We start from the raw sequence: 27,220 nt of genomic DNA, 5'->3' as shown, positions 1-27,220 counted from the left end.
AAATTCAAGATTGCAGAAGACCAGTGACAATACATTTTATACTTGATTTATATGCTGCAAACGCATACATTCACCAGTATCTCACCTTCACAATAGCAGGGACAGGTATGGGTGATGTGAGCGGATTGCTGGTCATTATTGGGCTTTCTGCTTGGTTGGTTTGATTACTGGGTAAATCATTTTCTCCATGTATTTCACTTTTTGGAGATACCTGGAAGAGAGACAAAGTATATAACATTTATAGAAAGTTCATGTTTATCATTTGCATCACTGTACTATGCTTTTAAAATGATATCTAAATATAACTTTCATGTTCAACGCAACAGAGCAAGTAACTTTTTTTTTTTTTTAGCAGATCTGATTTTGGAATAATTTTTTGCATCCTTCAAATTCAACAACAAAGTGATTAGTAGAATAGAACTGTTCCAAACTACTAAACTGATGTGGAGCAATTTCCTAAATTCAGATGTTCAACTTCCTTTTTCCTTATTTTCCATGCATTGCACTTGGTACATTCTATAAAAAAAACACATTTATTTCACACTTAAGAAAAGCCTCAGGGGGCTTACTAACCAGAGAACACACTGTAATAAATGCTAGTGTGTTCATAAAATAGCTCATTTAGGAAAAAGATCTGAATGTTTTGTGCTGTACGACTCGCAATATGACCTTTAACAAAGAGGTCCGCTAAATTATGCTGGGTTTGGTGTAAAACATCATCTATTAAGGCAAAACATCAAAAGATGTTGATAAGAATCCCTACTCTAAACTCAGATGTGAAAAGTTGTAATTCAGCATGAAAAAGGATATGTCCTTTTAGGCTGTCCTTAGGTCACTGAAATTGCTCTACCTTACCGATCGTGAACATTAGAACAGGACATGTGGAAACACTTGGTGTAACGTGTGTAGGATTGAAAGCAGTGACCATTAATAGTTTTAACTAGTCTCATGCCACTGTGCTCGCTGAACGCCCAATAGTTTGGCACACTGACAGCCGTGCTGGGAAATCAAGACCCCCTGTGCCAAGTACACTGTGTAACAAAGACACTGGTATGCAGAAAGAATGTCGGAGCCAAGGATCCGTCACATCCAGGTTAACAGTCATTCAAGAGGCTTTGCAGGACCAGCAGTGTTCACTGTAACCACTAATATCCTTGCCGAATGACTCGCAGCATGTTGAAAACACGGCATTCAATGTGCTACAAATTCTACTTGTTAATAATCTTGTACAGCATGCTTTGCAAGTCCCTTTACGGAATACAACACTAAATATTGGATATTTTTGCAACATGTTTAATGGATGGTTTGCATAAATCAGATCTGGTCATATTTTATATGCTATTACTATATGCCATGCAATCATAAGAAATACCACTCTTCACAGCGGTTATAGTGTAACAAGAATGCTCGACCTGTACATTCAATCACCATCACAAAGCACTTTACAAGATAGTGAGGAACAATGCATAATACGTGAAATACAGGGCATAGTACATTAAATACAAACAGTAAAAAAAATTAAACTATAAAACTTGGTGGAGGATCAACAAGGAATATAAAAGTACAGAAAGTAGCCTGGAATTTCCTTTTATATACATCCAGAAAATAAATTGAATCTTAATAAATCTGAGACCATTACACAATATGTTTTGGCAAAATAAAAATCCTGATAGATTCCTGATGATCTGGGCTCTTTACTGGAGAAAAAGTGGATATTTCATCAGAAATCAATCTGGAATGTTGGAAATCGTTCAAATGGACCATTAATGATAATAGAAGTTAAGGTTTCTTGTCCGATGGCCACCGATGGCAATAAACCACAAGATGATGGACCTGGTATTTTCACTGCATTCGAAGGGGGTGCAAGTTTAATGACGGACAAAGCGGCCCTCTTCAATCGAATGTATCAAAACACTAATACAGAGGTTCTTTTCAATATTTCAGACAAAAAAATCCCCACTAACCTCCCTTACTGTGCGGTCAACATTCCAGACATTTTTGCTAATCTTTGTGACCTCTATGTCTTCAAAGAACGTTTGGTATTCTGGATTAAAGGTTATTAAAAGGGGCTTGCCCTGCTGTTCGCAGCATATACATGGTGTAAATTAAGTTGCAGGACATTGCATTTGCAAAGCTCCAACAAGAAATGTTCAAATTGCATACCTCCTAATAGTGTTCCAATTGAGGATGGTGGCACACATGCCCTGTAGAGCATGCACTGCAATGGACAAGGTAGGAGGTGGTCCATTAGTGGATTTGGTTGTTCAAGCCCTCACCTGTGCAGCTCCTGCTGAGGCTGGGGGGGACTCTTCAAGGCTCTTTGTTTCTGGGGGCGAGCACACTGAACCCTGAGACTCATCACTCCGCAGCTGTTCAGGAGACAGACCATCGCTGCTGCTGTCTTCTTCAAATGCATACGAGTCTTCTTGTTTGGGGAACTTTTCATGATTCACTGCATGAATAAAGAAAACCAACAACTGTAGTAAATAAAGCTGCTTCATGATGAACTACTGTTTATTTAATTAAAACAAATCTATTTTTAAAGTTGTAAATTTGTTTTGTAATGTGATGTGAGTGTTGTATGGTCATTTGACCTTTTCTGACGGGACAGTGGTCTCATGGGTAGAATCTATCTATAATATCAAACAATTTGGAGGTAAAACTGCTAAAATCACTTTGTATGCTTTTTTTGGTTTTGTTTTTTTAATAGGTGGATTTTGCAAGAGAACAGGAACTGCTTTATAGACATAACAGCCAATCAAGAAACAGCTTATTTGTAACTTGTATCATAGCCAGCAAGTGTTGCAACATTGTAGAATAAAACTGACAAGAGCTCTTGATTCCCACGAACACCCCCACCCCCTACCCTTTGATAACCACAATGCAGAGACATAGAGCTGTCTTTACAAGTCAACTAGAGGCCTAATTGCAGAACAGTAGGCAAGGGGAGTCATATTGTATCTGAGCGTGTGAACTGCCAAATACAGCTCCTGGTTTTAATCCCAGCAGTTTGCACTCAGTCACAACACTGGCAAATGTTGGGACCTCGCTGTAAGTACAAAGGGTGGTTTTATTTCCTACACCTGTCTATTTGGCCTTACTCAAGCTCTATACAAGGTCCCTGTGGACACCTGACTGCAAGCTGTCTAGTTTTGTCATACTAGGTCAGTTGGAGGACTCTGCTTGGACATTGTGGAACAAGAAGAATAAGGTACACTGAGGGTTGTCAACCCAAAATGTAAATAAACTGATTTATGAATTTGTGGACTAGAAAAATCATTACAAAACTAGTCAAACATTTGTTCTTCAGGTGTTACTCTTATGAAACTTGAAATTTATATGAAATTTGGCCCATTTTAAAGAGTTATAAAAAAAAAAAATCAAGTTTATCATCTTGGCAATTGTTTTTCACACATTGGGGGCGAACCCAACGCCTTTGGATGAAGTGTCAATGCACTCACGCCTTGACTATGTATCCCCTTTTAAAATTTATTGCAGATAGTCTCCCAGTTGGTTCAGAAAGGGACAGCTGCATTATGGCAAAGATCTGTCAGAATCTTTGTAGGTGGTTTAGTAGAAACCCAATGATAACAACACTGGCAGCTCTAAATATGTTATTTATGAAGTTAAGGATAAATACAGTTAGTGCCAAATGTATTTTAGAAAGACAAAAAATACCATTAGTTTTGTTAATACAGTCTCTAAGGGAAGTGCAAGTAAATTGATTTATCCATTAGTAAAGCATTGATTACACAATTGCAGCAGACAGCACAGTTATATTTTATTTGAGGAGACCAAGGCGTCTTAAAATAAAACTATACTTAACCTCAATTTCTCACAAACAAATTGTGTCAATCAAGTCTCTTTTTGGTAGGTGAAAACAACATCTACTGTGGATAACCCAGAAATAACCCTAAATTATAATTTGTTGATTGTTTGTGTATTTTTGGTTAGCAGTATTATCTTGCAGACAGAGAAAAGGAACACTTTTCTTAAAGTTTTCAAGTTGCTTTCTATCAGTTCTTTTTCCAGCAGCAGGAGCAGTCATCTATACAATGTGGGGATGACAAATGCCATACTTTTCTTCCTATCTTGTATTGTCCCCAAGCATGTATATCTCCTTGATTTCAGGATCCCATGTCTCCTACACTAATCTCAAATGTAATGGAGCTTGGCCTTTGCTAATTTCCATTGCCTGAGCTTTGTGCGTACTAACCTACTGCTTGAGGTGATGACAGGACAGCAGTATAAACAGCAGCTGATATCAGCTTTCAGCTATGCACTGCGTGGCAAGGAACATTTTCTCACCCAGTGACCAGCGCGTTTTAATCAAAGTGAAAGCCCTTTACTTGCAAAGGAATGCCACTAGAGTTTAAATGGCCTTCATAGCATTTGTTCTTTTAGTTCATATGTGCTGTAAATTAAGTTTTGAAAAGCCTCAAAAATCAAACTTTACCAATAAAAAAAATAAAATCAATTTCCAAAATAAAAAATAAAAAAAGCATTGTATTGAAATAATTTTTTGTTCAATAGAACAACAACTAGTTAACTAGCTACATTTTATTATTTGTCTAACTGGATCAAATTGACTATAAAGTCTATTTTAGATTTTTTTGCAGATCTGAGAAAAATCGAGAAATTGTGTTTGGGGACAGACAAGTGGAGAGTTGCATCACAAACAGTTTTTTTTTTTTTTCTTTCAAAATCTGCTTGAATAAAACCATTGAAGAAGTATATCCTGATCTTATGGAAACTGACATGATTACATTACCTTTTTGTTGCTATATCAGCTATTAAATAATTTATTAGATATTCAAAGCCGTTTTGGGAGTTGGGGGTAAATGGTGTTTCTGAAACCGTTTCAACAAGTTTCTTTAAAATTGAATTTGAATGTCTGTACCAGGGCTACCTTGTGGGAAAAGCCAGTCCTTCTCTGATCATGCTGTGTGTTATAGGGGATGAAATCCTCTAACACTTTGGTATATGGTGAGCAAAACAAGTGCATATATATATATTTTCATTGTCAGATACCTTTCATTGCAGCTTCTTTTACAGCTGAATCAACGGGAATGATATTCTTTTCTACCAGCTCCAAAGGGCCTGGTCTGAGTGCAATTTTCTCATTAAGATCGTCGGCTAGCCTGGCTCGCTTCATTTTCATCTGAGTAGCTTGTAAGGACCCTTCGGCAGCGCAGTCTATACAGTAAACATAATGATAAGCATCATTAATCCACTGTAACAATTCCAGGCTCCACTATAAATCAATGATTTCTATTTAAGAAAAAAATTGTATGTGTGTTTGTCAACTAGGGCTTGAAGTTTTCTGGTTTTATTTTTGATCATATGACGTCCCTTAACTTATTTTGAGCCGATTCTGTTTCATTTCAAACAAACAAATTACGTTAATTGCTCATCGCTGCTCCTAATTGCATTTCATTCTTGCAGTTGCCTAGTTTATCATTGTGTTTTTGTTCTTTTCACTTGTTTAACAGTTGTCCTGACAGATTTTCTTTTCAGCATATAATACCCAGTACGGAGTGTACACTGATAGCAAGTCCATCATTTCAAATCTCCTTGCTTTTTGTAGAAAAATTATCTTAAACCCAGTCTTTAAAATTATTAATAATTTATTAGGATGCAGAGACAGCTTAACAATGACTAATTAACATTTAAAGGCAGGTAGAGATTTGGAAAATAAAAACCAAAAAGTTCAAGCCCTAATCACAATTTAGCCCCGCACTCCATGCGGTAGCATCTTTCCTAGGCAAGAGTCTCTCTACAGTTACAATAACCATCGAAGAATGAATTGCGGCATATTATTCTCTCCTGATAAACTGTATTGAAACCAATCTCACTAAATTGTATTCAGGTTTACTGTATATACCACCTCTTTGTATTTGCTAAATCAAACCATTATACTGTAATGTATGGTCGCTTTGTATATGAAGTGTAGTTTGCCAAACAATATTTGACAAACTGCTTTCAAAAGGATGTTGGTGACCCAAGCTTTCCATTTTGTCAATCTTTACAGCTTTACACATTTGAACAGAACAGCCTGAAACTTCTAGCAGAAGTTGTTGCTTGATTAACAAACAGTGGTGATAAATACATACTTAGTAGCCACTTGCTGTCGTACGAAGTGGCAACAAAGAAGTCACATCTTACCTTGTAAAATATGCATATTGACCAAATCTGACTTCTCTGGTCTGCTTTTGATCTTGTGCTTCAAGTAATCCTCTGTCTGTAAAACATAAAAACAAGGGATGTATGTAGTAGAATAGTGACCAATACTTTATGTTGGTGTTGTTTCAAACCACACGCAAGAGCACAGTGGGGTAGTCCTATAGACAGACTGGTGTACAACTTCTTTAAAAGTACAAAGCCATTAATTTTTCCTAACACACGTGTGTTATGCTTTTGGATGACACAACAATAACATAATAGGACACTAAACCATTTACACATCTATTTTATTACATATTTTTAACATCTGATTATCACCCACTCTAATACCGAGAGTACTTGGGTTAGTGATGTCAGATGGTCTGCAGTGTGCTGAGAAATCTGAGGATTTACTACCAAGTCAAATGGCAGCTTGGCTGTGTACTGACAAGGGTCACTTAATTAAGGCAAAGTTGTGAATCCTGCAGAAAAGAGCAGAGTTTCCATTCATTTACAAGTTGAAGTTGTTCACCATGCAGCAGATCTGGCAACTAAAGTGAAACAGTGCTTCAACTTCCCAGCACAGTGAAGCCTCCCCAGTTAACTCAAAGCGGTGAAAACAGTGTCCCGCTTTCGTTTTGATTGTGTGTGTGTGTGTGTGTATATATATATATATATATATATATATATATATATATATATATATATATATATATATATATATATATATATATATATATATATATATATAAAATACTGGTTGAAGCTTGCAGTAAAGAAAATGTGCTTGATACTGTGTGATTTCCAGAAGGGATTCTTTAATGGTAGCCTAGCATAAACTTTTGAAATCTAAAGTGATGTACTAACATTGAATAAGTTATAACAATACAGTAACAAAATGAACCACATGTTGAAAAAGTAAAACTGTTGGGATGCTCCCGTTAAGTAAGCTGTACAGCATCTATTTAAATATGACTATAAATACATAAATAATAAATAGTGGTTATGCACTAAACAACTGTGAGGGCATCCATTATCTGGTGACTGCCTGCTCTAGTTATCAATTAAGACATTGGTTTGTTCAGAGTAATGACTTAAGTAGTTGTCATTTGAATTTCTCTGTACTATTGTCTCCTGAATTATGGCCCCCTGTCATCTTTTTAATATGTTGAGAATTAGTACTGCTTGCAATTGTTACCTTGGATCTCTCAAGACTTTTCCTCTGCTCATGGAATACAGCTGGGCTCTTCAATGCTGGAATAATAAACAATGAAATCAGACTGATTACAAGGTAGATCGATAACAGCAAGTCCTTTTAATATGCATTTCTTAAGATAATCCGAAATAAATACACATTTGCAACAACTGGATGTTCTGAAATACGTGGGGCTTCAGTTACAGCATCTTAAATGAAAGCTTTTGTGAACCGCCCCGTTTTTGAATGTGACAAACATAATGTATTGAACAATAGTCCACCATAGTCCAAAACAGGTAGAATAGTAACACTAACTTTAATCTGCTAGCCTGAGAAAAAACATATTCCTAAAAAGGAAACCTAGTTTAGGTCCTAATTTTAAAAGCAGTTTATCAATGTGATAATTAAATGTAAGATGCTCATTAACGCATATACCTAAATATTTATAGGAGGAAACCAAGTGATTCACCATACAAAGTATTAATAGCCCAGGTCTGATTACTAATTTTCTTCCTCTTAGAAAAAAATAACATGGTTTGAGTCTTAGTCGCATTTTGCAGTAATCTATCTCTGAATAGTTGTTTTTGCACAATATCAAATGCGCTATGCAGATCTCTGAACAGCCTGCATGGACTATCCAGTTGTATATAGTGTCAAAAATGCAGCTCTCATTTCTAGGAAGACGACGAGTCTATTAATTATGTAACTAAGCTTTTGTCTTTTAGGCAGTAATATTTCAGGGTTTTTTTATTTGGTGAAGTGTCAGACAAAGGTTACATTTCCATTTCTAGAATTACTCTCTGCAAACAAAAAACATATTGACATGACAGTTTTATAATTTTACACTCCTCCTATAACAGTTTGAATAACATCTAAAGAAAGTCAAAGCAGCACTGTTGAATAACTATTACTGTATGTATTTGAAGCACAATGTCAACCCTCAAAACCACTGTAAATGAAATGCCCCCTCCCATTTATTCTGGAGAGAATAGCCTTCCTTAAAGGATGCTGAAATCACCTGCTCACTCTATAGATGTCTATAATGTTAAATTAACCACAGGGATGTCACAGTGAGAGCACAGATTTGTTCTGCAGCTGTTAACTCCAGTCATTGTGACCTCCAGTGTTTCTCTTTGACTGCATACTAATACTGTACATGAGACCTGAGGAAGGAAGCTGCTTTTAGTGTCTTTAATGACCCCCACCTTTTCTCCAAAGGAAGAAGGCAGTAAGGGGCACAGACACAACCAGCCTACACAAATCCAATATCCTGAGGTATAACAAGTAGTAGATGCACTTTAAGAGAACAGAATAAAAAAAAGGTTATCCACTATAGTGAAATACCCTATTTATTAATATGTACTAAATAGTGTTGTACAATAAGTTAACATCTGTAAGGGTTATGTTCAGGGTTAGGGTTAGAGTTATGTTTTAAGGTAAAGAGGTCATAGTTAGGGTTTAAAAGACACCCATCACAATTGGGAACTTGTAAACAGAACATTAACTGAGGGAATTCTGACAACAGGAATATAACAAACTTAAGAGACAATAGTATGGAAGACACTAAAAAAGGAATTTTTTATTGCGTGTAAAATGCTTTAGAAAAACAAAATTAAAAATGGAATCTGAGGAAGTGTTGTATTTGGTGGTAGTTTTACACAGGATGTTTTGATACTAACAAATGGCAAAAACAATATTGTTAGTTTGAGAAACTGTGTATGGATAGATTGCCATGTCAAGTCCTTTTTCGTCTACCCTTCTGAGTTTTTACAAGACTGGCTAGTTGAAGATCCTTATCCTTTACTGCGACGCATGCTTGCGGCGCTTACTAATATGTTTGATAAGTAAGGGTACGTCTATTCTGTTGATTTTATACATAAACTGACTGGGATCATACTTTAGTGCTTGTAAAAACTCAACTGAGACAGATGAACGAGCCACACACACTTTCAAGTGCTTATACCACCAATCTGTGAGCCAGTGATGTAACACCCAGAGGCCAAACAATGCTAAGAGGGCCAACTCAGAGACTAGAGGCTAATACGTACCAGATGTTTTCAAAAAAAAAAAAAAGAAAAAGTTAAACCGAAAGCTAAATTAATAAAATAAAATTGTCAAACATGCTAATACCAGTACTGTATGTACTGCAGATCAAAAAGCAGTGTATTCACCATCATTTTGTATAGGCATTTAAGGGAAATCAAGAACAACTCTTATTACTAATAACTAGTTATCCTCGTATGAACTAATACATTGCAAGTCCCTGTTTTAAAATAAACACCCTAGCACCCTAACATTTCAAAAGCTTGCCGTCTGGTTTTGCTAACAGTCCAATGTCATCAACAGATAAACTAGCAATCCAACATTCTTTTAAAAGCTAACCAAGTCAGACTGATCACTTTACTGCAGGTCTTATCTCACACAGACTCCTTGAAATGGATAAGTATGGCTTCTGGACTCCTCCTCCCTGTATAATGCTGAGTTATCTTTTATTTTCATGCTCATGCCCATTCAGTACAATTATTGCCATTCTGTACAAGCCAGGGCCAATACACCATGCCCACTCCCCCCTTATAAAGGATTCATGAATATAAATGTTATTTTTAATTTGCCACATCAATATGGATTAAAGTACTTGTTGAGTAAAAGTTTAAATATACAGGCTTTGCCCATTATTTTATCTCGTTGTAGATAAAGGGCCAAATTCAATAAACTTTGAACTAACAGATCACTGATAATTAATCAAAAGGCAAATGGATCCGCATGCATCTATTTATTTATTTATTTATTGAGTGAACTTGTATGTTCTTAATCCTCTTTATCCCAGCGTTAAGTCCAAAGTGTTTATTACAAGAACCTAACCTGCTGCAGTTGTCAGTTACCATCTCTTAGTCCAGCAGATAATTTCGCAGTCTCTAATACCCTATTCACGTTACCTAAATAATGTGCTGTCAACACATGTCAAAAACCTGTGAATGCCAATACATTTAGTGACAATCATATTTTCGCATTTTGTTTTAAGCATTATATGTAAAACAATTCATAAGGCCACCATATTCCCACAAGAGAATTCATAATGATGTAATAACTTCCCATAGGAAATCTGAAAATGCTGCACTTAAAATGAAGGTTTCATCTTTTAGGGCTGCGTTTCTCTTGAATCAATTTATCAAGAAAACAGAGCTTTACATTTATTAGGTAGAAACAGGTGCTATTACTATAACTCTGCTCTGAGGTGGAGGCTTTTCATACACTTCAGCATTCCTCGGAGGTCAGTTGCTGGCAATGGAAGCTGAGCGGTTTACTGCTAGTGCTGATCCAATATCCGTACATGCTCACCCCTACTAGATCAAGTTTAGTCATTGTTAGGGCTCTAGTGTACCCCTTTTCTGGAGGTGAGCTCCGTGGAATGTGGGTGGTGCTAGCTGGGAACCAGAACCTGCCTTCAATCCGATTAGCAGTGCATGGTGTCCAGCAGGTCATGGTTGGGCAATCCTCTGTACATCGTTTTTCAAATGCAATTGTATTATTAAATGTTATTGATTATCCATATAATATGCCAAATACATGAATATAGCATAGCTTATATTACATTATAATCAGAAAATGCAGCATGGCAAAAGGAAAATATTTACTATACTGTGTATGACTTGTAAAATCTAACTGAAAACCATTTTCTAAAACGGTGCTTTTGCAGATTCATAGATAAATCCTGCATCTAACCATGTATAGTATTGACTGCTAGTACACTGACGAAGGCACAAACCAAAACGTTTCTCTACTTGACTTTGTTTCTTATAATATGACCTTAGAATTCTGATTGAGCGTTTTGAAGTCATAGATAAGAATAGACGAAACCCATTGAAATGATTACTTCTACCGATTAAAAAAGTTACTTCTATATTAAACAAATAGTGTATTCATTTGACATTTGCAAAACATAGATCCAGTTGGAACTCAGTAATGTACATTCTCTAAATACATTGTATATCCTAATATTGGATGTTTCAAGACGCTCCTTTTGTGTTACTCTGCAAACTGAACCAAAAGAGAAAGTCAAAGCACTTACGAGGCATGATGCCATGGTCTGCAAGTTGCTCCCTTGTCCTCCTCTGCTGAAGCCTCAATTGCAGAACTGGAATAAGAAAAAGAAGACACAAGTTGATGGTAAAGTTTTACCTTAAAGGTCATCAGCACTCCTGCCTGATAGGAAGAAGAAGATCAGAACTGTTACCTGGAACAGGGTCAAAAGGTCAGGATGAATCTGGCACAAACTTAGGTCAAGTTTCTACTGATTCCTAACCCTTGATTGAACACCCTCTCACCAGACTTGAAACACTACATGGTTGAATTAAACCTCCTTATAATGTACTATGTGTATAAATAATTGTCCTAAACATCCTAACCTAAAACTTAACAAAACATAGAGCATTCCTTTTACTGTTTTTCTCTCCTGTTATTTTTCATCATTACTGTTTCAATATAAAACTTGACACACCTTTTTTTAAAACCAGCCGAGGAATGAATTAATTTAGTTTAGTGACAATTTGTTTCCACATAATACTAATCTGCAAGAAAAACATGAGGAACAGGCTTATTTTGTATTGATTTTTTGTTTCCCCTTTCATCTCACCTTTCGACGGTACTCCTGAGTTATGTCAGTAATTGATCCAAAAATGTCAGCACGGCAAAATCCTGATTAGAATTAAATCACCAGAAAGAATGTGCAGGGAAAAAAAATGCATACAAAAAAACTAAAAGAAAAGAATGCAGGAAGGTGATAAACTGTGGGGGAAAAATATGGTCAAAATGAAATTACCAACAAAGAAACTGAATTACCTTTAATGTAACTGACATTTGCCAGTAGAAGGTAAATATTCCCGGTGATGTATAACTGAATTCCTTAGCCATGTGGGTCAGCTCTGATAACCTCTAGATAAGCACTCTTCTAATAAGAATGTTTAGTCTCATAAGATGAAAGGGCTTCTATATTATTTTGTCAGAAACCTTCTTCAACTCCAGTGTAATCAGACTGACTGTGGAGCTTTCTTGTTTTGTAAGAGGGTTCTTACCCAAGAGCAAACGTTAAGCAACATCCTTAGTACTTGGCTTGCAAGGTGCTTTATCTTTTCAAAACACTGTTTTATTTGCAGATTCACGAGGAGGATACCTTGACCACTAAAGACGTCACAAAGGAATTTGGAGAAATGCTGTCATGTTAAAACATGCAAAAACTGCAGCCTCCCAAATATTTAAATAAAACAGGATGTCGAACTATCATAAACACAGCTCCTGGCTTTTAAACAAGCTCTTCTGTGGTGTGTGGTCTTTGGCAGGGTAGGGGGAGAGGGGTTGGGTGTGCCGGACAATAAAAATGAATATGAGGAAGTCAATCATTAAATCATAGGAATAATTCTAGTCCTGGGCATCAGAAATACAGTGTGTTCCCAGAGTTATTAAACTGTGGTGAAAAGTTGCGTACATGTGGTTTCATCATGTTATACTGTTGCGGTCACTTATTACTGATCACTTATTACTTATTACTTATTATTTGTCTGATTTTTAGATGGTAGAATCCATGAAACTTTACCAAGTATAAACAACATTACAGAAACAAGTGCATAGTATGCATTACCCACATGGTGTCTATATTAAGACACTGCTAGAAAGGTATGTTGGCATCATAAATAAAATATAATATAATATAATATAGAGTGACTGAAAACTGAAACATGCTGGCCGCTTTACCAAAACAGCTGGGCTCTATTTTCAGAAAAAGACAGATGCATCTTTATATTGTTCAGCTCACTCATTACTTCTCTGCTTCCATGCATTTTGTACCTACTTTTTGTTAAAATGTGCCATTCTTTGGGCAAATGTAAATCAAGTCATGTGGGCATGCCAGTTCCTGTTTGCAAATCTTTTTTTTATGCCGTTTATGAATTCGTTACATTTTTTAACAGCCAAAAAACTCGAGCATAATACAAATTCATAGTTTTTTTACATAAACAATAACAAACACTGAATGCATAGGCAGACTAGACCAGTATGGGGTTTGTGTTAACAGAACCTCTGTCACCCTCCTTTTAACACCCAAACTTGTTTAAAAGTAGCAATATGAAATAAACTAAAGTGACAGCATACCATGCCAACTATATATCTTTCCTCATGAAAAAAGAGTTCAATTTCTCAAATTGAAAGAATTCTCCTTAAGACTCGCCTCTTCAAAGAGCACCTGTAGAACTCCTCTGTTTGTATCCTGGGACACTATCACCCTTCATGTAAATGTGCTTTATTTTGCTCTTATCAGCCCCTATTTTACTGCATTTAATCCTGTACTTCAGAATACTGTAATCTGCCAAGTTTTTAACCTGTAGTACTTTGTATTTAATCACATCCTGATGTAACTATCACTATTTAATCATATCCTGATGTAACTATCACTATTACCTGCTGTATTATTGAATTGTGGTTTGTCAAACTTGTACTTTACTTGAACAAAAGTTATTGTATTTCTTGCTCTTATTGTATTACTTGTATTGTAACGCTTGAAATGTTTTTGCTTACGATTGTAAGTCGCCCTGGATAAGGGCGTCTGCTAAGAAATAAATAATAATAATAATAATAATTTTTGCGGTAGTGTGTTTACTTTCTTGCTTGGTCTAAAACAAAACTGTTTAAGGCTCTTTGCTTTGCTGAAAAGGGGAAGGTCTGAAAAGAGAACCGAAAAAGATTGTGTCATCTGCAGTTGCTTAGTGACTCCAAAATGAATGACCTTTAACCTTTCTGCATCTGGGAACGAATCTCCCTAGCCTGGCAACAAAAACAAAACAAAGCTCAGGAAATACTACTAAGAAAGAAATAAGGAATCTAAAGCAGCGTACCAGGAGACACACAACTACACTGGCACTGATGAAGACACTACTAGCTTTTGAAGCTATGCATATGCTTCAAAAACAGCTTTCTTTTATTACCAGGCAGGACAGAGAAGAGCACTGCTGGAAATCAGTCCCCTGTAACGGGATGATAACGGTGTCATGATGCCTCCTGTTTCCACTCATTTCAACAGGAGCACCAGAGCTATCACCCCTGCTCTTAAATTAAAACTGCCCATTCTAATAAGAGGAAATGCTGACAATCTGCTGTGCACGGCTCTGCCTACAGTATACAAATGAAGTCCTTTTTTTCTGTAAGCTATGCTTGCAATATCAGTATACAGCGTTCCTGGAAACCTATTCCAAGGACCAGTTTTATCCTGTTTTTAAACTGTTAAGGTGTGCTGCCTCTCCTCTTTGACCCTTGCAGATCAAAATGGGTACCTCATAATCCTCAGATCTGAAGACAGATTTGGGAGGGTTTTTACCAAAAAATGCAATGTTCATAGGAATTTTGATTTAACAAAATCTCAACTGGAGAGCAGCTGTAAAAATATACATCTGGGCCACTGTTTTGAAGGGTGTTTACCTTTTAAATACAGCATGTAAAATTACTTTATCCAACTTTTTGGGTTTTCACGCTTACACCATTTTTTCCATGGTTTAGGCATAGCATAGGGTTACAACACAGCTAAAGCACAGATAAGCAAGGTAAATCATAGAAAAGTATGGTAAAAGAGTGTAAAAAAGAAAACATTTTTGCAGGGTTACGCATAAATAAAAGCCTGGGAAAACTGAAGTTTTATAGGGATGCTATCAGTGTACATTTCCTTTTTAATGGCCGAGCACTTGACAGATTACTGAACTGCAACACTGGGCTTTTACATTCCTTAACCTCCTAAACACGACACGCTGGCAGTCTTCTTGTCTACCAGAAAAAAAACAAAAGTTTGTTTTTCTAGGTATTTATTTTTTAGTGGCCAAGCCAATAAGTCTTTTTTTGGCCTGAGCAGAGTGACCTGTGTGTCTTCAATATATCAGTTATGTTTACATTCCACTTGATAGCTCCCCAGGAAAACCTTATTATTGTTCCTTGGTTGAAAACACTGCAAACTAATGGTGTGAACTTAATTGGGGTACTGCTGCCGCAGTCTTACAACCTACAGCACATATGCTGTAGTGTTTGGATGCAGAATTTTGTTATAACTGATACCTGAAACCTGTTTTTATTAATATGAACAAACTACTAGTAATCGTGCGAGTGCTGGTCTGCTCTATATTCCAGGGTAATCTCAGTTTAAAGATCCTCTGGATTGAATGTCTTTCCAAGCAATAAGAACCAGATGATTTACAATAATCTCTTATAAATAGTAACACCAGTTGTCTGCTGTAAATATACCTGCCAACAGTATTTTTGTACTCTGCTTGAAAGTGGGGGGGAAGTCAACTCCCTGCTGAATACGATTAGCAAAATACAGCAACTTGATACCAGTGTTTAAAAAGCAGTTGTAGTACAGTAGGTTTGCAGTTGGTGAATATGAAAAAGCCTTGCAAGTTGGTCCTAACAAAAATAACATGTTTTGCATACACATTTATGAAACTGTAGTTTTTGGTATCTGAATATTCGAAATGTTTCCTAATTCTGAACTATGTTTGTTTTCCTTTCCAGTGGTCTTAGTCGGGCTGTATGGACATTTACAGGGACATGTTCCAGAGTTTCTCTGCGACAGGGGCATGTGGTGCTGCAGGAAGCTCCCCTCTCTTAAGCTTTGCAAGGAAAAGAGCTTTCTTAAGAACTGCAGTTAGGGCAAACTCAACCCTCAGGGCCTGAACAACAGTCGCCTTTAATGAGGACAGTAGTGGGGACTAATGAGAAGTGCGCAGCTTAGCAAACAGCAGCTGTTAGCAAACAGCAGCTGTTAGCAAACAGGTTCTGTGAATAGGAATACCTTTCTCTCCCCTAACCCGCCCCATTTCATGGTCTGTCATTTTTTCTAAGGCTGTTCCATTCTTGTATATCTGGTTGGCCAACACCAATGATTTTTGACTTCTGAGTGTAAAAAAAAAAAAAAAGTTTGCAACAATCAATTAGTTAGTTCCTTGCTTTGAACAGAAAAGAAACCAGTGAACTCTCATTGACTTTGAATAAAAATACAGGTTTAGAAACTCAAACTAGTTCAGCACCCAGTCCTGGATTTCAGAACTGCTGTTGTTGAAATGATCAGGTCTCCGCAATCAGGGTCATGTTTAATCCTCTGAACTCTTAAACTCTGAACTGATCACACTTATCCCAGTATGTACAGGTCTCACCTGAGATTTGCTTTGAGGGTTTTTTGCTGTAGGGGAGTAACAGATTATTTAATAGAGGTCTGATTTTACAAACTCCTACCTTCTCCTTGTGTAATTAAGATATGTAATTGAGGACAGTTCTAACCCTGAAAACCCATTTTAAAATTCACATCTTTGTGGGTGGTTTGTAACCATGCTCTCTCACAAGACTGGAACTAGATTAACGCTTTGGTGAGAGTATAGTGAGGTCATTAATAGACTGGACTGACAGCTTCCAAAACAAGATCCTCTGGTCCAGACATCCAAGTTGATGGTGCTCCTCTGGGTTGGAGATGAGACACATGAATGTCTGCAGTCTGGTTTCCGGCCGCATTACAGTACTGAAAGTGCTCTGCTCCAGATTGTGAATGATCTCTTGCTCAGTGCTGATGCTCTCTCTGTGCTTGTCCTCCTTGACCTAAAAGCTGCCTTTGACACCATAGATCATGGCATTCTTCTTGACTGCCTTCAGAAGTATGCTGGAATCTCTGGAACCTGCCTCTCGTGGATGTCCTCTTACCTATCCAGATGCATGCAATCTGTTTTCTATGCTGGACGCAGTGGCTTTGCAAACTCAGTCACTTGTGGTGTCCCCCAAGGATCTGTTCTTGGGCCCCTTCTCTTCAATATCTACATGCTTACCTTGGGTCACCTCATCTGCCAACACAGCCTCATGTTTCACTCCTATGCTGACGACACCCAGCTCTACTTAAAACTCGACCCTGGAAGCCCCTCTGCCATGGTCCGGCTCTTGGCTTGCATTCAAGACAGAGGCCTGGAAGTCTGCCAATTTTCTTCAGCTGAACACTAGCAAATCTGAACTCCTTCTAGTAGGATCTAAAACTCAACTTTAGAATCTCAGTATAGCTGCCCTGAACCTCGGAAACTGTCTGCTGCTGCCTTCCCCCACAGTATGAAGCCTTGGTGTACTTCTTGACAGCAACCTCTCCTTTGATGCCCACATCTCCTCCATGGTCAAATCTTCCTTCTACCATCTTCGAAACATCTCCAAAGTCTGTCCCTACCTTTCCCTCCCGGATGCGGAGATACTTTGTCATGCATTTGTCTCCTCTTGACTCGACTATTGCAACTCTCTATAAGGTGGTCTCTTGGCACGCACCATAAAACGACTGCAGCTAGTTCAGAATGTCACTGCCAGGATCCTCAACAGATGTAAAAAACATGATCACATCACCCACCGTCTTGCCCAGCTGCAGTGGCTACCTGTAAAGTTCAGAATTATTTTCAAAACTCTCCTGCTCACCTACAATGCCCTTCTTCACACAGGTCCAGAGTACCTCCTCAACCTGCTGACCCGCTATGTCCCTGCCCGCAATCCGAGGTCCTCTGACTCTGGCCTACTTGGTATCCCCAAGCAAAAGTGCACCACACTTGGAGAAGGCTTGTTTAGCTTCATGGCTCCGACTCTGGAACTCTCTCCCAGCTTTGGTCCTCTCACCGTCGCTTGCTTAAAATCAACCCTCAAGTCCCACCTGTTCTCTCTTGCTTTCCATGCTCTTTAAGCCTGATATCTGCTATTAGCTGCTGTGTTGCTGCTACTATTTCATGTATTATGCACTTTCCACTGTATTTAATGTACTATTTCATGTATTATGCACGTTCCACTGTATTTAATGTATTATGGATTTTCTTGTTGTTACTGCATCTTGTAAAGCGCTTTGTTATGGTGGTCCACTATGAAAGGCGCTATATAAAGTAAAGATTAATTGATTGATTAATTCATCCTCAGTTTCCTAAGAAAATAAATGACACTCTGTGGTGTTCTCCATGTAATAGCTTAATTGTCAGTCACCCAACTGCAAACATCACAAGAACGTGAAGATGATTAGGCAGAGCATGGTGTGGATTCAAATTATTACAATATCGATTTTCACTTGCTCCAGCATGTCAGGTCACAGTTTATTCTAGTTGACTCACACTCTCTCACCAAGGCAACCTTCCCTTATTTTTTTAGAAAACTGAGCGTACTGCTCCCAACCTTGCTGATTGCTTTAGCAATAGCCAGCAACCCTCAGAAAGCCATTAACACTACAGGGTGGGATTTCATGCACCACCCAGTCTAATACCTATCAATTCTCACTGAAATTCCTGGAAACCTGACACCTCCAATTGACACAGAGGTGAAGTAAATTTCTTCACACCCACAAATGACTTCATGTTATCAAGCACCGGCTTTGGGGGGGGTTCAGGTGTACTGTATTCAGAGGTTTAATGCGATTTATATTTACAATGTGCCATACAAATAAAAGCTATTTGAACAACACTGACAATCATTTTATTGTTTTGAACTGTAACCTGTTTGTCTTAAAAGACAAGGTGACAGCAGCAGCTGATCTATTGGGTCACAGGAAGATGACAGTTAATAACCCAACACATGACCTGCACCTGCCCAGCAAAATGACACGTAGAATTGTTGTGACTACTAAACAGAGCAACTGCTCCATGTAAAATAAATACACCTCGACTTTAAAAACTGTTATCTGTGCATTTAATTATCTGCAGAAATCTGTATACAGCTGCTTGAAATCATTCAGGAACGTATTCATTATGAGCCTGGAAGTACCGCTAGAGGCATTTTCTTTGCATCTTTGCAACAAACTACAGCTTGCATCTGAAAACGTTAGTCCTGCTTAATTTATGACATAGGAGGTTCGCAGACTCAAACTGCCTCCATAGATGAGATTATGTAATCAAGTCTGTTGTCTTTGACACCTAAGGCATTTTCCTGTCATAAGGATTTGCAGTGGTGTAAAAGTTATGACTTAGGGCACTGACATTTTTTAAAACAACCCCTCCCAAGGGTGGTTAGAGTTATACTCTTGTTGAATTAAGTATGCAATGCCTGAACAAAATCCTCTGACCTTGCAGTACTATAGAAGCTGATGTCAACCATTTTATAACCTAATACTTCTGTGCCAAATTGCTACTCAAATTAATCTATTTCAGTTTAGGACAAAAAAAAAGGCCACATTTTGAATAAAGTTGAGGATTGTCATCCTCTCAATTGTATGCTAAATATTTGTGAAAATAACTACTATGATAAATAGTTTAGAATTAAGGATATATATTTTTAAAAGTTGTATCATTTCACATATTGTCACATCTGTCCTAAATCCCTAAGTGTCAACTGCTGGGGAAAGAAAAGTGATGCATAGGGAGAAATATACTGGGGTCGCTTTAAATAATTCTCAGTGTATGTGTACGGTTAAAACTGATTATAAAAATCATAGATCATACAAATCTAATGTATGCTTAGACATTCTATTTCTGGTGAAATAACCACTGTACCTACCTAGTACCTATCACTGCAACATACATTTCAATAACATTTTCATCAGAGAGGTGGCAGTATAGACTCAAGTTACTCAAATTTTACAAAGTTATGCACAACAAGTTAATTACATTTGTAAGACCTTTTTTGGGGGAACAAAAACTGTACCTGGTTACCCTCCAGCAAAGCTCAGACACGCCCTAACCAACAAACCCTTTACCAGTTTTGAACAAACTGTCAAAGTGTGTATTTGCCAAGAAAAAAACAAGTTTGAGTGATGTTACCGCTGACACTGTCTCGAGAGAGCTTTAGTAGTAAATACTCTCATTTATACTGTGACGGACATCTATTCTTTAACACAAACATCAGAAAAAAAAGTGGTGTAACTTAAGTAGCTCATATTAAAAAAAAAAAAAAAAAAAAAGTATTGCATGGCAATTAAAAAAAATTGTTACAGTAATTTATACAGCAATTTACGCATATGTATTGTTGCCAATACTGTTGAATAACTTTTTTTGTATATTGAAACTAACTACTATATTATTTTCATGAATTTAAATGAAAACTGCTGAAGCATTCTTACAGGCGTAAATTGACAATATAAAAAGCTAATGTGTTTGCTCATAAATTACAAGGTTGCGTTCTCAAGTGTACAACAAAATGTGATACATACAAACTTTGAAACCCAATGAGTTACATCTGTTGCACTATATCTAGGTGGTACTAATAAAGCAATTTTACCATGATATAAAATTCAACTAATATCCCCCCGTGTAGATATTAAGTAATAAACCAATCATACCTGAATTTCTTTCACCTTACAAATAACATGGGTGGATTCAGAACCTCATACTGTTATGACTGTACTTCCATTTGTGATCTGCACTAATTCCTCACTAAAAGGAAGAGATAAACAAGTCCACATAGCCTTTAAATAACATAGGAGAAATGTATAAATATATACCTGAGGATTACAAGCAGAAATCCTGCAATGTGTTGTCACTCGCTAAATAAGAAGAGCTGCAACAGTGGCAAGTTTATGAACTTGAGAGCAAGGCTTACCTGATCTGAACTTGCTGCGAATGAGCAGGGAATGCTCCGAACCAAGAAGAGTCATGATGATGTTCTGAATACAATTCCAACAGCAAAAGACAAAAACTGCAAACCTCCTCAATTTAAACCATTAACCGTCTCCAAGGAGTGAGTCTGATCAGTGCTAGCAAACCACTTCATTAAAAAAGGAGAGTATCTCTTTAAATTACTACACTCTGCTCTTCCCCTTGGGGTTGCTGCTTCAGTCAGTCAGCCAGCCGGCAAAACTTGTGAAAGGTTTTGGTCCCATCTAGCCCTGTTCCTCAATAAGACAGCAAATGATATCCCCCAGCGCTGGGAGGGGCTGAAAAGCTAAAGATCAGCAAAACACTCCTCCAGCTAAAAGTTTACTATCGGCACAATGACCAAGCTGGAGTCTCCCCTGTCAAACTCAGCTTGGGACATCACTGGTGGGATGTGGGTTTGATATCCGATCCCACTTACTACCAACTGCAGGCCGGCCAATCAGAAGACAAGCACCTCCTGATAGCAGAACTCTGGAGTGACAGTGAACAGGAATCAAGAAGCCTCACTCCCTCACCTTAACTCTTTTGCATCAAAAGGAGATTACATCTTTTTTTTTTTTTCAGATGAAAAGCTGCTGGCCTGTTGCCTGACTGTTGTTTGCCAGAAGTAATTAAACTGTTATCAGTGTAACAGTACAAAACAGTTATCTTTGTGTCATCAATAAGTGCTAGACAGAAGAATACAAATACTATTACTACGACTACTACTACTAATAAACACAAGTAGTAAGTATAATTCTGTTATGTTAAGTGAATATAAAAGTCCACCCCCCCATCTGTTTCATTGTAGTTCCATCTGTTAAAGAAAAACAAATTAAGTAGATCCAAGGTTTTGTAATCTTACTCGTCTGTCTTAAATGTAAACATTTTTTTTTTTAATCTATAGCTTCAAAGTCATACATTCCAAAGGACAGCAGACAAACCTGTCTAATGCGATCACTGATGCTATCAATATTTTATATCACATATATATATATATATATATATATATATATATATATATATATATATATATATATATATATATATATATATATATATATATATAATCTATCTCTATCTCACACACACACAAATAAAAAAGGACACACGCACATTTGTCTATTTTCCGGATATTGGCAGTATTTCCATGGAAACATCCTTAACAGTTCAATGGCAACTGGCCTCGGGAGTGCCAACATTTAATCCTGGTACTCCCTCAAATGGATGGATTTGCATAGAATTTGTCTCATTACATCATGTGGCAACATTCAATTTGCCTAATAGTATACAGTATATACTGTACTACACTTACAGCTAACGTTTATCCACAAAACACTGCTGACAATGTTATTGTTTGTTGCTACTACTCTGTTAAACACAGGAAACTAAGTAAAACTCGCTGTTTATACACTATTTTAGAAGAGTTCTTGCATTTAATTTTATGTTTCTTAATCTAAGAAAAAATTAAGCTGCAGATATAAAGATACAAACTAAACTGTAATAAAGCTGATTCTTGCGATTAAAAAAAAAACAAAAAAAAACTATTTTGTATATATTTATTTATAAATGCAAATATAGTATAAACATATGTATAGTGTCTGGTTACTGACCCTGACCTTCACTATTTAACTGCAGTTGTTTCGACTTACGATGTATTTTTTTTTTTATTTTGTTACCCTCCGTTCCCTACAGGAGCTGCTTGGTAGTAACAGCTGGGAATGCACCAGCCAAGTGCTACGAGACTGATAATGTCACCATTCCGTGTTATAGGAGACTGGACAGCAATAGCTGACATAATACACAGGCTGACCATGGCACTAACTATAAATTAACTCATCTGTGATTCCTCTACCTAGCCTAACTTTGCTTTCTCGAACTTAGGAAGATGCGTTTGTTGTTTATTATTATTATTATTATTATTATTATTATTATTATTAATCTACACAGCATCTGTATATCTGTGTGCATAAGTAACTTATTTAGGAGTGGAAAAGGCAAAAATATATTGCAAGGGTGTTAAATGACTCAAATGGCTCACATACTGGGGAAAAGGGACCTCTGTTTTGTAAAATACACTTAATGTACAAAAAGCAGTATTTCTCTGTTGTGTGGGAGAGACTGGCTTTGTGATACCTACAGACTACATACATCCAGTGCAATTTTTCCTTTCTCATTTGTGCTTTTAAAAAATAAGGTCTCTTAAAAGGTTTCTACAACTGGTCTACAACAAGATGTTTCTTTCATTTTTCTTTCATTTCGTGATTGAGTAGTACCAGTATTCTACGTTTTATAGATGAAAAGCATTTTGTTCATTTATTTATATCATCTTTTTATATTATTTATTTTTATTTTATTTTATACAGTTTAACTCTGAACTTTTTATCACACATTGACCAGTAATTAAAAAAAAAACAAAAAAAAACTACTGTTTGCAAAAAAACAAAAAAAACAAAACTGCATATTATAGAGCACTTTTAAATTGAAAGCTCTCCTTATCAGGCATATAAAAACATGTTATCTTGCACAAGGAGGCAGTAAAAAATGACCATGCAGTCCTGGTTAAATTCCAGTCCAGGTCAAAAGATATTGGCATTGGTAAATTTAATTCTGCCAGGGAGAATTTAATTCCAAAGTTCCCAGTTCCCCCAAACCCCATTAGCAGAGACAGAGTGTCACATACAGAGAAGGTGTTTCATCTCAGTGGAGTTATACAAGATCTTGAATCATGTTACAACATTTGTTTTTGTTCTAAGAGATTGATCAGTATTTAGATAACACTTTAAACTTGGCTATTTCTAGAATTATTCGGCTTATTTTTGAGTGTGTATTCACATATCAGAAGTGTATGAGGTAACAATGTTTTATTACAATGACCTATCTGGTTTTGTTGACTCCACATATCGTTTTGTTTTCAGTCAGGTTTGCACAGGGCTTTTTCATATAGGTTAATGTTTTAAAAACAAGTTCAGTATTATTAGACAGGTACAGTTTTTGGGTACGTGAATAGGCTATTCTTGCAACTACTTCTATTAACTTTGCACTGTTCTACCCTGTGTTCTCACATCTGTAACATGCATTCTGATGACTAACATTAGTGACAAATAACGTAGTTGTTTTCTATTAGAAAACAGCAATTTGTTGCTGTAATCACAGTTCTGTGGCTGTAAGCTATTACAAGTGCTTCAACAATATAAAAAGTACTGATTTCAAGATCAGTGAAACTATTCTAGAATAACTTTGAAAATCCAATTGAATTCGTTCTCCTGTTGAATTATTTGACCAACGTTCCCTTTTATTACATGAAGAAACCCACAATGTATAGATGATGCTAAGATAGGACCTCTGATTTATACAAAAGCATTAACCTTATGGACTCAAAGAAACTAAGCCAATTAAAAGCCAGGAAACACCAGCTCTTTAAAAAACAGCTGGTATTAAAATAATCAAATCACAATGTGGCAAATGTTCCATTAAACTGCCTGTCATGTGTTCGATCCACAGAAATGTGCAATGACTTGATTTTTATTCCAATGTTGTGTCACTAATACCAGTTATTATTATTATTATTATTATTATTTATTTCTTAGCAGACGCCCTTATCCAGGGCGACTTACAATTGTTACAAGATATCACATTATACATTATTTCACATACAATTACCCATTTATACAGTTGGGTTTTTTACTGGAGCAATCTAGGTAAAGCATCTTGCTCAAGGGTACAACAGCAGTGTCCCCCACTGGGGATTGAACCCACAACCCTCCGGTCAAGAGGCCAGAACCCTAACCACTACTCCACACTGCTGCCCAGTTCCAGTTTTGTTGTTTTAAAATGGTTCAAGGCAAATGCTACAGATGTTTTACCTTGAAATGTATAAAGCTCCACCTCAAAAAAAGCAGCTGACAGGGTCTTGGAGTGGAGACAGCCAGGGAGCAGTGCAGATGTTAACTGTTGTGTACTGTCTGAGGCCAGACATGTTAGTAAATAGCAATAGTTTTGTTTTTTGTTTTTTTTTAAATTGCTTCCTACAGTGATTTAGAGGACAGATCTCAAGCCCCAGTGCACTAGAGTGGACATTTTGAAAAGAGCTTTGAAACTGAGTTTAAAGTTAGAAGTGTAAATTTGTCAGGATGTTGCCAATGAAAAGAACAATTACAGGTATGTTATTTAAACAGTTTTAGCAACATGTGGGAACGTAGAACGCTATATTTTTATCGGAACCCCGCTACTTACTCTAACACAGGCTTCGGTAGCAGCTGTTGAGGTAATTGGTTTAACTGGTTCTACCATGTTTTTCTAATTCCATTTTCATCAGTTTTCCGATCTAAACAACACACAATGCTGCTTGCAAGTAAACCATTTTTTTTTTTTTTTTGCATTGGTACTCAAGTTTAATTGTGAGTATTTTCTATACATAAAATCAGAGGTTAAATGTTCTTTCCCCTTGTCCAAATGTCGTTCTACGTAGTAGCCCATCAGAGATATCTGAGATTTGACTTCCTATTCTTTTTTTTTTTTTTGTCATGGATTTCTTTAAGAAATTAAATCTCAGTTAAGCCAGTCACAGGAGAGGATAAGTTAATAACAGTTCATCAGTAATGGCAGAGACTTCATAAAGAACTGCCCTGAAAAAAAGTTGAGTACGGAGCCAAAACCTCATAGCTCTACTGAGAGATCATGAACATTTACTTTGGTGTGAAAGTGTGAGATTTCCTTCTCGCTGGCAAAAGCAATCTGAATGGAATCCAAACTAAAATAAAAGTGACATCACATAGGCTGACTCGCATGGACTGCAAGGAAACTAAAACACGAGACTGTTACTTTATACTCTTGTTGTGTTTACATGTACGTAATAGATTTTGCGTACCTTTTTATGCTGTTGGCTATGAGCCTTCCAAAGGATAGAAAAATGTCACAGTACGTTTGGTTACTTTGTCAGCACTCAGGGCTTTTCAACAGTCCTTTCTTTTAAATGCCAGTTATTATCTTTATGAGTTGCTGCCTAGAGGACATGGCCATACTGGTCTGTTAATTTGACAATGGATGACTTAATTTGTGATATGTCTGAACTGAACATGTACTGTATTACACTATGGATATGATTAGGGCTGGAACTTTTTTCAGTGTTTTTTGTTGCATGCCCAAAGTACCGTAATAAAAAAAAGGAATGCATTTGTTTTAACATGCATGATTCTTCACTAATCACAAAACCCTTTAAGCTTTATGTGATAACTGTCAATTTCTTAACCACTGCCTAACTCTGGATTCGAGCTCAACACTAAGTGAGCCCAAATTGAATGTCATTCATATGTTGGGGTACAGCCCTCTGTATCAGCACAATTTTCCAATAAGGACCCAAATTGTCACGTTTTAACTTGCTTTTAGCGAATCCTAAAGACTTGTAGCGATCTTATCCGTTCTTGATTAATTGTGCAGACGGGAAGTAACATGACATCATTAGCCTGACAATTCCCAGGGTTAGGTTGAAATTAGCCATCTAGAAAGGGGACGGAGCTACAGTACACCAAGTCATCGACCCAGAAGGGAAGCGATGTGACAACCGCGGATGGGAGGAGAAACTGTTACACTCGCTAACCAAGGGGGCGTGACTGACAGTACAAAAGGGGACATAGCGAGGTGATCTGTTCCTTTGTTTATGGTTAAGCTGACCCAGAAGGAGTAATGTGATTTCTTGCAAGTGTTTTGTTTTGTCATTTCTAAAAATCTACTTGTTTATTATTTTTAGACGGCTAACACGATCCAGAGCTGTCGCTACAGGCCAGCATTAAACCCAGACAACACTGCACCAATGTACATGGATAAACTGTATTTCACCACGAGCACTATAGCACTCACTCTGGACTTGTGAACGTGTGTGTCTTTGTGTGGGTTCTACTGCGTTTATTATTTTTGAATCGCCTGGGATTATTCTTTGTGGTCACCAGACCAGGATTATGACAATAAAACCTGTTTGGACCGTGAACTTTGTTGTCTGTCTTCTGTATACTTTTTTTCATTACTTATAGCTCTACATTCTCATTTCTACCTATCAGCACTCTGACTTCACTGACGGTTGAACACGTGTGACGCATATCTGATAATTTCATTTTGGCCCAGTCATGTCCTTTTTTCAAGAAACACAAAAAAGATACAATGTCAAAAATACATAGCTGAAAGGACTGTTTTAAAATAAGTAGGCTTCCATTTAGTTGTACTGTAGTTGGTTTTGTTGGTACTGTACTATATTTTCAAACGGAAGTATTTTAAT

General features: G+C 37.0%; 1 protein-coding gene across 7 annotated transcripts in view; it reads right to left on the bottom strand.

Moving 5' to 3' along the window:
- LOC117423071 (myocardin-like) overlaps positions 1-27,220 on the bottom strand; it is a 174,238-nt gene that overhangs the window by 9,963 nt on the left and 137,055 nt on the right. For 4 of the 7 annotated variants that reach the window (XM_058989893.1, XM_034038477.3, XM_058989896.1 and 1 more), the window contains 6 exons: positions 11,427-11,492; positions 7,361-7,416; positions 6,166-6,241; positions 5,032-5,196; positions 2,277-2,452; positions 86-211 (listed from right to left, as the gene is read on the bottom strand). In XM_058989893.1, the coding sequence (XP_058845876.1) occupies positions 86-211; positions 2,277-2,452; positions 5,032-5,196; positions 6,166-6,241; positions 7,361-7,416; positions 11,427-11,492 (665 nt within the window). Of the gene's footprint in view, positions 1-85; positions 212-2,276; positions 2,453-5,031; positions 5,197-6,165; positions 6,242-7,360; positions 7,417-11,426; positions 11,493-12,196; positions 12,318-20,914; positions 21,336-27,220 lie in introns of those variants that run through there. The other 3 variants (XM_034038478.3, XM_058989897.1, XM_058989895.1) reach the window with 3 other exon arrangements.

The sequence above is a fragment of the Acipenser ruthenus genome, chromosome 17, assembly GCF_902713425.1.
Source record: "Acipenser ruthenus chromosome 17, fAciRut3.2 maternal haplotype, whole genome shotgun sequence".
NCBI classification, from domain to species: Eukaryota; Metazoa; Chordata; class Actinopteri; order Acipenseriformes; family Acipenseridae; genus Acipenser; species Acipenser ruthenus.
This window is presented reverse-complemented; position numbering and strand designations above follow the sequence as displayed.